The sequence below is a fragment of the Cotesia glomerata genome, unplaced genomic scaffold (genome assembly GCF_020080835.1).
Source record: "Cotesia glomerata isolate CgM1 unplaced genomic scaffold, MPM_Cglom_v2.3 scaffold_14, whole genome shotgun sequence".
Taxonomy (NCBI): Eukaryota; Metazoa; Arthropoda; class Insecta; order Hymenoptera; family Braconidae; genus Cotesia; species Cotesia glomerata.
In genome coordinates, this window is record NW_025401775.1 from 275,976 (window position 1) to 288,499 (window position 12,524).

At 39.1% G+C, this 12,524-nt stretch overlaps 3 protein-coding genes across 3 annotated transcripts; all 3 read right to left on the reverse strand.

Moving 5' to 3' along the window:
- Positions 1–1,333: 1,333 nt before the first annotated feature.
- LOC123273803 lies at positions 1,334–2,338 on the reverse strand. The gene has a single exon (XM_044741273.1). The coding sequence runs from the start codon at positions 2,336–2,338 to the stop codon at positions 1,334–1,336; it is 1,005 nt and encodes a 334-aa protein (XP_044597208.1).
- Positions 2,339–2,515: 177 nt separating this feature from the next.
- LOC123273804 lies at positions 2,516–3,958 on the reverse strand. The gene has a single exon (XM_044741274.1). The coding sequence runs from the start codon at positions 3,956–3,958 to the stop codon at positions 2,516–2,518; it is 1,443 nt and encodes a 480-aa protein (XP_044597209.1).
- A 27-nt stretch (positions 3,959–3,985) lies between these two features.
- LOC123273805 lies at positions 3,986–6,101 on the reverse strand. The gene is made up of 3 exons (XM_044741276.1): positions 5,315–6,101; positions 4,706–5,256; positions 3,986–4,660 (listed from the first exon to the last, which is right to left on the reverse strand). The coding sequence occupies exons 1-3, from the start codon at positions 6,099–6,101 to the stop codon at positions 3,986–3,988; spliced, it is 2,013 nt and encodes a 670-aa protein (XP_044597211.1).
- Positions 6,102–12,524: the final 6,423 nt, after the last annotated feature.

Consider the following 12,524-nt stretch of genomic DNA (forward strand, 5'->3'; position numbering starts at 1 on the left):
TTATGAAATCTACTTTCATTTCGGCTGCCGAATGGCTTTTTTGATTAAAAATTACTTTAATTATTTTATATTCAGAAAAAAATTCATTTATGGCCGCACAATACCTCTAAATGAACCTCGCTGCTGATTTAATAGTTTAAAATTGCCTCATTTATTCCGAATAAATATTAAAAACTTAGTCGTAGGCGCCCAAAACCCCTGACTAACCGACGATACTTATTTTTTCTTATTAAATTATTTCAATCAATTTAAATAAAAATAAAAATCCACTGATAGTTGTATATAAACTCTAACTTACTATCACTAATAATTTTTTAATTAAAAATTAATTTAATCGTTCTAAATGAAAATAAAAATTTATTCATAGCTACCCAGTGCCTGTAACTGATCCTGATCACGAATTTTTTAATTAAAATTGATATAATTATTTTAAATGAAAATGCAAATTAATTTATGGCTTCCTAATGTTTCTAACTAACCCTCGATACGGATTTCTATTATAAGTTAACATTAATTATTCTAAATAAATATAAAAATTCATTCATGGCCGACCAGTGCCTCTAACAGATCCAGGCTAATGATTTCTAAATTCGAAATTGCCTCACGTATTCCGAATGAAAATCAAAAACTCAGTCATAGCCGCCCAGAGCACCTGATTAATTAACGCTAATAATATTTTATTTTAAGATAATTTCAATTTGAATAATTACAGAAAGAGCGGAAAAGCGGGGATCAGGTTTAGGTCTGGATATCTCAATTAAAACGCGTAAATTATTATCAAAAATAACACTAGGAATTTATTTACATTAAATACACTCAATATTTAATATGTTTAATAGCGGATTGTTAAGATAAAAGCGGATTTATAAATTACAGCGTGGTTTGCAAAAGCGAAGCCGGTTGACACGTGGTTGAACACTTTGCCGTCACTGAAAAAGCGGTGAAATAAATGCACAAATAACACAACTTATCTGAAACAAACTAAAGCGAATTATTAGCGGTTAATTTAAGCAAATTAAATTATTAAATAAGCCAAATGCGGTTTATTAACGAAAAGCGAAAGTAAAGAAATACTAATGGCGACTCGATGCAGCGAAAGCGTGGAAGCGAAAGATAACAACAATAGTCCGTTTTCTTCCTCGTTAAATTGGGGAAGAAGGCTATTGCGCATGTCTAGTGGGAGCGATCAGCCAATAAAGCGGTCGATTCATGACGTGATCGAGAAGCTGATTTTCTATTGGCGGTTCGATTTTTGCGGGAACTAGCGGTGGACAGGTGCGTCTCTTGACTTTGGGTGTCCCCCAGGAGCGAGTTAATCGCTACTGGGCCTTGTTCACCGAACATTCTCCCCTGGGTTGGCGGCTGCGTCGACAAGATCATCTTCTTCATGCGTTAGCGGCAGGACACAGAGCTTTGTAATTGGACGTACCAGCTCTGTGTTAACTGTCTTAACAGTTACTACGCGGATTTGTCCATCCTCACCTGGATGGACAGCAATTACTTTGGTTAATGGCCACTTGGTTGGCGGGAGATCCTCAGTGGTGATCAGTACAACTGAACCCACCTTGATCGGGTTGCGTCGATGATGCCACTTTAAAATGGCCTGGTAGCGGTGGATGCAGTCCTGGTAGTAGCGTTTCCAGAAATGTTGAACCATTTGCTGGACTTGTTCCCAGTGCGAGAGCAGAGCAGGTTGTAAATCTGTCAGCGATGGCTCTGGGATAGCGGTCAGTGACTGTCCGATTAAGAAGTGACCTGGAGTCAGTACAGCCAGGTCAGCAGGATCTTCATTCAGCGGTGTGAGCGGTCTGGAATTCAATATGGCTTCAATTTGAGCCAGTAGCGTTGAATATTGCTCAAGCGTCAATAGCGAGTCTCCGATTGTTCTTCGAAGGTGAAATTTGATAGATTTCACAGCGGCTTCCCATTTTCCTCCAAAATGTGGAGCTCCAGGCAAATTGAATTTCCAGTTCGTGCCATCTTGAGCGATCAAGGTTGATAATTCTCGTAATGTGCGGGATCCTGCAGCGAATAGTCGTTTCAGCTCTTTATCTGCTCCTACAAAATTGGTTCCACAGTCTGAATATAGCGTGTGGCAGATACCTCGGCGACTGGTGAAGCGGCGATAAGCGGCGATGAAAGCGGCAGCGGTGTAGTCTGTTACTAGCTCTAAATGTACAGCTGAACTGAACATGCATACAAAGACTGCAATCCAGCCTTTGTATGTTTTTGCTCCACGTCCTTGAAACGTTTTTAGCGTGATAGGTCCAGCGTAGTCGAGTCCTGTATGCAAGAAGGCTCGAGTTGGCTGTACTCGTGCGGCGGGTAGTTGACACATCAACTGTTGAGCGCGTTCTCCACGGTGTCTCGTGCAGATAACGCAGCGTAAAATAAATGATCTGACTGGAACACGGCCTCCAATAATCCAGACACTCTTGCGTAAGTCAGCGAGCGTAAGCTTACCTCCGTGAAGCGTTTTGCGGTGCGAATCATCAATCAAAATTGATGTAAGCGGTTATTGTCGTGGTAGAATCGCTGGATGCCTCTCTTCTGGGTCCAGCAATGCGTTTTTCAAGCGGCCACCGACTCTCAGGACCCCCTGATGGTCGATAAACGGAGTCAGCTTACTGATGCTGTTATTTTTAGGCAGACCATCACCATCTTGTAGCGTGTGAATCTCTCTAGCGAAGTATTGTCCTTGAGTGAACTTAATCAAGGTCAATTGAGCGCGCTCCAGGTCTGATGGAGTAAGCGGGTAGGCCAGCGAAGATTGTGGAACTCTTTTAAAGCGGTCGATGGCACGATGCCAGATGCTAAGCTTCCGTAGCAGTGGAAACAGCTGCGTGTAATGCGACAGTAATTGTTGGAGCAGGCAATTTTCTGCTTTCCAAGTTACTAGTGTCAGACCTTGGCGTTCTTCTCGATGTGTTGCGTTGTCGGTTGGAGGCTCCAGAGTGGGCAAAGAGGATTCTGGTTCATGAAGCCAAGTTGGTCCATGCCACCAGAGAGCGTGATGTTTCAGTTTTAGCGTAGGTATACCTCTTGAAGCGCAGTCAGCGGGGTTTTGTTTTCCTGGAATAAATTTCCAGGAGACATCTCGAAGCGTTTCTTGGATTTTTCCCACTCTATTGCGGACGAATGGCTTCCAGCGGATTGCTGGACTTTTAATCCATGCGAGAGTCACGGCGGAGTCAGTCCAGAGATTGATCCTGACATTTTCAAGCGACTGAACTTCTTTAACATGAAGTATCAGTTGTGTTAGCAACCATGCGGCAGATAATTCCAAGCGTGGGATTGTCATGGTCTTCAGCGGTGCTACTTGCGTTTTTGAACACAGAAGTGAGACCTTTGTGTTCCCATCAGCGTCAGTGACTCTCAAATAAACAGTGGCAGCCATAGCGTTTTGCGAAGCATCTAAGAACCCGTGCAATTCCATAGATGCTCCAGGTGCTATATTATTCCAGCGTGGAATGCGGATGGATTCGATGTTTCGAAGATCCTCGCGGTATCTAGTCCATTTGTGAATGAGTGATGGTGACAATTGTTCATCCCATGACACTCTATCTAGCCACAGGTTTTGCATAAAGATCTTGGCTTTGACGACTATTGGTGCGAGAAGTCCTAGCGGATCATACAGCTTAGCGATTTCAGACAATATAGCTCTTTTTGTCTTGGGCATCTCTGGCGGTAGCGTGTACTTGAACTGGAGAGCGTCAGTGCGTGAATTCCAGTACATGCCCAGGACTTTAACTGGTGCATCACTGATTTCTTTAAGCGGTGTATCCAGCTGCTTTTCTGGAGCGACTTCAACGAGTAACCGTGGGCTATTGCTAGCCCATTTGGCAAGCGGGAAGCAGCCTGCTGCACACAGAGCTTTTGTTTGTACTGCAGCCTTGATAGCGTCTTCTTCGTTGTCTGCTCCACCGTAGATGTCATCTACGTAGCGTGTTTTCAACATTGGAGCAACAGCTAGCGGAAAGCGGTGTCATTCATCCTTTACTAGTTGGATAAGCACACGTACTGCGTTAAAAGGTGCACTAGCGGTTCCGTATGTGACTGTCTTGAGACAGTAAGCGTCTATTAAGTCATTCTCATCTATCCAGAGAATGCACTGAAGCGGCCAATCAAGCGAGTCGACCTCAATCTGTCTGAACATCTTGGTGATGTCAGTAGCGAATAGAATCCTGCTGCAACGGATTCTCAACATCACATCAAAAATGTCAATTTGCGTTTTGGGTCCTGCGTGGAGAATGTCGTTCAATGAAATTCCTGTAGATGTTGCACAGGAACCATTGAACACTGTGCGGAGCTTCGTAGTGGCACTATCAAGCTCCAATACCCCATGGTGAGGCAAGAAGTAAGCGTTTGCGGGCAATTCGTTGACTGGTACTCGTATCATGTGTCCTAGTTGAATGTATTCTGCCATGAATGCACGATACATGTCAGAATATTCTCTTTCTCGCGACAAGCGAGTTATTAATCTGCGGAGTGACCCCATAGCTGCGTTGATAGAGTCGCCAAGTTGACTCTCAAGGGCCTTAAGCGGTAATCTCACTACGTAGCGTCCATCAGGCTGTCGATAATGCGTTTGACGAAAGTGAATTTCACATTCGTCTTCTTCAGCGGTGTTGAGCGGTGAATTTCCTGATGGAACTTCTTCCTATTCCCAAAACTTAGCGATAGCGTCTTGTAATTCAGTATCTACTGACGCATGTAGTGCTGCGTGTGATGTTGAAGCGTGTTTAGCGGTGACAGCCCCATAGACAATCCAACCAAGCGTGGTGGATTGTGCAATAGGAGCATTGCGAGGTCCTTGTTGAATCTCTGCGTTCATGATCTGTGCGGCTGGTGATGCACCTAGAATAATATCTACAGGGCGTGGCTGTAGATACTGCGGGTCAGCGAGCTTGAGATTCTCAAGATGCGGCCATTTCGGATCAGCGATCACGAACGATGGAAGATCTACCGTCAGTGTTGGTAGAATATGCATGCTGACATGCATTGATGCGGTCGTACACAGCGAACGAAGCTCAATTGTGCTCACACCTAGTGAGCTTCCTGCGGTGACATTGCCAATGCCCTTGAGCATGACCATGTCACGTTGTAGCGGTTGTCCAAGCTTCTTGAAGAGCGACTGTCTCATAAATGAGAGCTCTGAACCTTGATCAATCAACACTCTGGCGGTGATTGGATTACCATGATGTGGGCGGACCTGGACTAAAGCGGTAGCTAGCAATACTTGAGCGGAAAGCGGATCTGAAATAACCAACAGTTAATGTTGAATTATAAGCGGTCTAATGGAACGGTTAGTTACCTTGTGTGTTGTCTGCAAGTGTCTGTGGTGCAGATTTAGGCGGTGTATCTCGATGGATGGAAGTATGATGACGTTGACTGCACTTCCTGCATCCTTGAGCGGTCTTACAATCAGCGACGCGATGCGGGCCCAAGCAATTGTAGCACAGGCGGTATTTTTCGACTATGTCGATTCGTTCCTCCAAAGTAGCGGCATTAAAGATTGGACAGAACAACATGTAATGTTCCTCAGGGCACAGCGAGCAATTTCTTCTGGGCTTTGCTTTGTATTGAGTAGCGGTGTAAGAGGATGTTGTCTTCTGAGGTTTATTACTGCGTGAGCCTCCGGATTTATGACCTTCAGATTGCTTCTTGGGTTCCGAAGCGGGTTCCAAGTTCTCCCAAGCCCTGACTTTGGACTTGAGAAACTCGTGGAGCTGAACGTAAGTCGGCATGTTATCAGTAAGACCCAGGCTGGTCTCCCAATCTTCTCTAACGGCGGGCGGCAAGCGGCGTAGCGTCAGGTGTATGATTATCAGGTCCCAGTGATCTACTGGAACTCCTTGGGCCTTGATGGAATCCAGAGCCTTTTGGTTGGATAGTAACAAGGAATCCAATTTAGCGGCTGATCTAGCGGGAACAGACTCACCAACCAGCAGGTCTTCAAGATGTGATGATACAACGCGGCGAGGATTGGAATAGCGGCTTTTCAAAAGGTTCCATGCGGGCTCAAATGACTCATCAGTGGATGACATGTTTCCAATAAGCTGGTGTGCTTCATCTTTGGTGAATGTCTTCAAATAATGCATCTTCTGGCTGTTTTTCAGAAGTGCATTATCAATAACAATATCAGAGAAGAGCTGACTAAATGATCCTCAGAGCTTAAAGTCTCCAGAGAAGCTCTGGAGCTTAATTTTTGGGAGTCCAGTGACCGATGAGCCTCCCATGAAGGCGGTGCTGTGCATACCCAGGTTTTGTTGTGTTTGTGCGGCTTCTCTGGCATCAATCTCCTGCTGAATGACGTCTTTGCGGGTGGCTATGCGGGTCTCCAAGATTGCACAGGTGGCGTGAGCGTTAGTATAATGATTCCCGACGTGGTACTCGTGTTCAAGTACTTCCGGGTACATCTCAAAGATCAGCGAGTTCAAGTTAGTGATGTCCAGCCAAATCTTGGAGCTTTGTGTTGCCACTGACTCAATAGCGGTGATCGTAAGCGAGTTAAGCTCCTCATTAGTTAAGCGATCCACCATGGCATACAAAGCATCCAGGTACTGCTTTTGCATAGCAATAGCAGTTTCAAACTGCATTGCAGTGTTTAATGTAGGACCGAGATCGAGTTTTCAGTCAATTAAAGCGGAAAATTCAGCGTACCGGTGTACGAATGACTACCAGGAGCAGCACCCGATGTGCTCTGCGATGCTCCTGACACTCGACCTTTCCTAGCGGTATTACAGTTCACTTAACACAGCACAATTTTTAAGCGGAATAATAAATTAATTTAATTGAGATAGAGCCAGCCTGATCCGGCTCGAGGGACCAATGAATAATTACAGAAAGAGCGGAAAAGCGGGGATCAGGTTTAGGTCTGGATATCTCAATTAAAACGCGTAAATTATTATCAAAAATAACACAAGGAATTTATTTACATTAAATACACTCAATATTTAATATGTTTAATAGCGGATTGTTAAGATAAAAGCGGATTTATAAATTACAGCTTGGTTTGCAAAAGCGAAGCCGGTTGACACGTGGTTGAACACTTTGCCGGCACTGAAAAAGCGGTGAAATAAATGCACAAATAACACAACTTATCTGAAACAAACTAAAGCGAATTATTAGCGGTTAATTTAAGCAAATTAAATTATTAAATAAGCCAAATGCGGTTTATTAACGAAAAGCGAAAGTAAAGAAATACTAATGGCGACTCGATGCAGCGAAAGCGTGGAAGCGAAAGATAACAACAATAGTCCGTCTTCTTCCTCGTTAAATTGGGGAAGAAGGCTATTGCGCATGTCTAGTGGGAGCGATCAGCCAATAAAGCGGTCGATTCATGACGTGATCGAGAGGCTGATTTTCTATTGGCGGTTCGATTTTTGCGGGAACTAGCGTCGGACAGGTGCGTCTCTTGAATTTGGGTGTCCCCCAGGAGCGAGTTAATCGCTACTGGACCTTGTTCACCGAACACAATTCGTTTGAATAAAAATAAAAATTTATTAACGGATGCTCAGTGCCTCTTACTTACTATCTCTATTTATTTTTTGATTGAGAATTACTTTTTCCGTTCCAAATAAAAATAAAAATTTCATTATATTTACTCATTGCCTGTTACTGACCTTGATTATAAATTTTTTTACAAAAATTAATTTAACTATTCTAAATTGAAATAAAAATTGATTCATGGTAGCCCAGTTGTTCAAATTACTATTCTAAAATCAATTTAATTATTCTAAACAAAAATCAAAATTCATTTAAGCCCGCCTAGTTTTTACAACTAACTCTCGTTACTGATTTTTTTTCATTGACAATAATTTCAATTATCTAATATAAAAATAAAAATCCATTTATGGCCGCTAGGTTTTCCTAACTAACCTTTGCTTCCAATTTTTTCTATTAAAAATTTCTGTAATTATTCTAATTAAATATAAAAATTCATTCATCTCCGCCCAGTACCTCTAACTGATCCACGCTACTGATTTTTTAGATTAAAATTGCCACAATTGATCCAAATGATTATTAAAAACTCATTTATAGCCGCCCGGAGCCCCTGACTGACCGTCGATACTTATTTTTTATTTTAAAATTATTTCAATTCATTTGAATAAAAATAAAAATTCATTCATAGCAGCTTATTTCCTTCAACTTACTATCACTACTGATCTTCTAATTAAAAATCACTCTAATCTTTCTAAAGCAAAAAATTTATAGCCACACAGAGCCTGTAACTGACCCTGATCACTAATTTTTTTATTAAAATTAATTTTATTTTTTTAAATATATATCAAAATTCATTGTCGGCCGCTTAGTTGTTTTTTAACTTACTCTCGCTACTGATTTTTCGAATTAAAAATTACGTTAATTATTCAAAATAAAAACGAAAACATATTTATGGTCGCCGAGTACGTCTAACTGAGCCTCGATACTAAATTTTTTTAGTAAAAATTTCATTAATTATTCTAAAAAAAAATAAAATTTCGGTGATGGCCGCCTGGTACCTTCAACTGAGCCTCGCAAGTGATTTTTTTAACGAAAATTTCCTCAATTATTCCAAATAAAAATCAAAAACTCATACATAGCTGCCCAGGGCTCCTTACTGACCTTACTTGGTATTTAGAATTTTGAAATTATTTTAATCCCTTTAAATGAAAATAAAAATTTATTTATAGATGCCTAGCTCTTCTAACTTACTATCTATACTGAATTATGAATTGAAAATTACTTGATTCCGTATAAATAAAAACAAAAATTTAGTCATAGCTACTCAGTGCCCGTAACTGACCCTGCTCCCTAATTTTTCTATTACAATTAATTTAATTATTTGAATTAAAAATAAAAACTTTTTTATAGTGGCCTTATTTTTCTAACTTACCCTCGCTACCGATTTTTTTTAGTGAAGATTACTTTAATTATTCTAAAGAAAATAAAAATTCGTTCATGGCCGCCCAGTGCCTATAACAGATCCTTGCTACAGATTTTTTAGTTCAAAATTGCCTCAATTATTCTAAATAAAAATAAAAAAATTGTCATATCTGCCCCTGATTGACCGACGCTACTGATATTTTATTTTAAAATTATTTCAACTCGTTTGAATAAATATAAAAATTTATTTACGGCCACTTAAAGCCTCTTACTGACTATCTTTGATTTTTTAATTAATAATTAATTTATTCCATCTAAATTAAAATAAAAATTCCATCATAGCTACCCAGTGCCTTTGACTGACCCTTATTACTAATTTTTTTATCAAAATTAATTTAATTATCCTAAATTAAAATAGAAATTAATTAAGGGCCGGCCAGTACCACTAATTAAGCATTGCTTCCGATTTTCTAGTTCAAAATTGCCTCAATTGAGGTAAAGGCCCCAATATATGATCATGTACAAGTATATGATCTCTCCATGTATTTTTATATCTATGTTCACAAACAGAGGTATACAAATACATGAAGTGATCATACATTGGGGCTTTAACCTTATTCCAAATTACAATTGAAAACTCAGTCATTGCCGCCTTAAGCCCCATGACCGGCACTTTTTATTTTTCATTTCAAAATTATTTCAATTCAGTTATATGAAAATTAAAATTCATTTATGGACGCTTAGTGCTTTTAACTTACTATCACTACTAATTATTCGATTAAAAATTACTTTAATCGTTCCAATTAAAAATAAAATTTATTCATGGCCGCCCAGCTTTCGTAACTGACCCTCGCTACAGATTTTTTTCATTAAAAATTACTTTAATTATCCTAATTAAAGATAGATTTTCATTCATGGCCACCTTGTCCCTCTAACTGATTTTCGCTACTGATTTGTTAATTTAAAATAGCCTCAATTATTCCAAATAAATATTAACACCTCAGTCATATTCGCCCAGAGCCCCTGACTGTTCGTCGATAGTTATTTTTTATTTAAAATTATTTTAATCCATTTAAATAAAAATAGATATTTATTGAAGGCCGCTTATTGCCTCTAACTTATTTTCTTCATTGATTTTTCAATTCAAAATCACGTTAATCGTTCTAAATGAGAAAAAAAATTAATTTATCGCTACACAGTGCCTGTAACTAACACTGATCACTAATTTTTATATTAGAATTAATTTAATTCGTCTCAATAAAAATAAAAATTTAATCTTGGCCGCCCACTTTTTTCCGCTTATACTCGTTACTAATATTTTCCATTAAAAATTTCGTTAATTATTCAAAATAAAGAAAAAATTTATTTATAACCGCCCAGTACCTCTAACTGAACCTTTCTACTAGAAGTAGAAACATCATTCATTTAATAATGGTAAAAGATCGCCTTAAAGCATTTCAGTGTACCCAAAAATCAGCCTGGGTATTAGCTTTACAAATAACTTTTATATTAAATTTGTGTTATTACATATAATTGCTCATCTGCCTTTTCTTTTCCTCACCTATCCTCCGTCCCTTACTCTCTGCTCTTTCACTTCAACTTCTTTCTTTTTGCCTGATAGGTGCCACGACTTCAGTTATGCTCTCTCTTCTATCGAAACCTTCATTTATAGCATTTCTCAGATTTTTATCCAGCTTTCCATCCACTGTAACCCTTCCCCACTTTCAGCTAGCAGTTTTTCCAAGCTATCTTCCCACCTATTGACTCCATTAAATCTCCTAGCCACGTGGTCAAAAGATTCTACGTCTGTTTTCCATACTCTACACATTTTTTCATCCTACTTCAACCAATATCTATTTCCTCTACATTTGCTTCCTCCTCTTAGCTTGGCTATAGTCCTCTTTTCCGTCATTTTTCTTTTCTCTGCTCCAACAGCTTGGAATGTCCTCCTCAACTACTCTACTATACATTCTGTTGAACCGCGACTCCATTACATTCGCCCTCCTTTTCTGCCACTGAACGTATCTGTCTTTCTCTCTCAATCCTTTCTCCATCCTTCTTTCTTCCATCCATTCTAGAGCTATTCCAGCTGACGACTAGCAACATCTTCTCATATAATTCTCCCTATCATCTAGTCCCTCACTTCGCCTTCTCGATTTTTTCTTTCGTTCCACCATGCCTCTAGCCACTAGTTCTCTCTTTCCTCCAAACCTCACCTTTTCTTCAAACTTAAATGTTATTGCTCCTGCTTTAACCCTTAGTTTATCGATCTTTTACACTTCTCTTATTATATACCCAGATACCGACCTGTTTATACCCATAACCTATCTTCCGTACTGCTCTTGTAGACTCTCTATCTTCCTCTTTTCACTCCATCCCTAAATTTCTGTTCCATGAAGAGCTATGCTAGTCACTACAATATCAAATAGTAACTTTTTAAATTTTAGTTTCCCTCCAAATCTCCTTTCTTCAATTTACCACACTTTTCTCATCGCCTGCCTCGCTTTCGTTACTCTATTTGACACGTGCTCCTTCACACTATCATTCCTTGTAAAGATGATACCCAGGTAGCAGAAGCTCTTTACCTCTTCGACTTGCTTTCTCTTCCACAGCTATTCAGTCTTCTTCTGTCTTCCTCTCCCTTCACCATTTTTGAATTTCATCATTTTTGTCTTTCCACACACACACGCACGCACGCACGCACACGCACAAACACACATACACACACACACACACACACACACACACACACAAACACAGATACATACAGCGGCATGGACACCATTGCGGGAATAGTCAGGGAAGGTTCCTGTGACCTTAAATCGTCGAGATCTGATGGAAACTCAATTTTCGCAATACGGTTAAATCAATAACATCCCGATTTTTAAAAAATTTTTAATTTTTTTAGCGGGAAGTTTAAAAATACATTTACGGCCGATTAGTGCTTCTTACTTACTATCTCTACTGATTTTTTAATTAAAAATCACTTTATTCGTTCTAAATAAAAATAAAAATTTATTTATAACCACCCAGTGACTTTAACTGACCCTGATCACTAATTTTTTATGAGAATTAATTTAATTATGCTAAATTAAAATATAAATTTATTCATTGCCGCCCAGTACCTCTGACTGAGTATCGCTACTGATGTTTCAGTTCAAAATTGCCTCAATAATTTTTAAATAAAATGAGAAACTCAGTCATAGCTGCCTAGAGCTTCTGAATGACCGTCACTTCTTGTGTTTCATTTAAAAATTGTTTTTAATCAGTTTAATAACAAATTAAATTCAGTCATGACCGCTTTGTGCGTCTAACTAACTATCACTACTAATTATTCAATTAAAAATTAATTTAATCTTTCTAGATAGAATTTAAAATTCATTCATTGCCGCCCAGTTTTTCTAACTAACCCTCGCTACCAATTTTTTTTATTAAAAATTGCTTTAATTATTTTAAATTCAGATAAAAATTCATTTATGGCCGCACAGTATCTCTAACTGAACCTCGCTGCTGATTTAATAGTTTAATATTGCCTCATCTATTCCGAATAAATATTAAAAACTTAGTTGTAGCCGCCTAAAGCCCCTGAATGACCGACAATACTTAATTTTTCTTATTAAATTATTTCAATAAATTTAAATAGAAATAAAAATCCA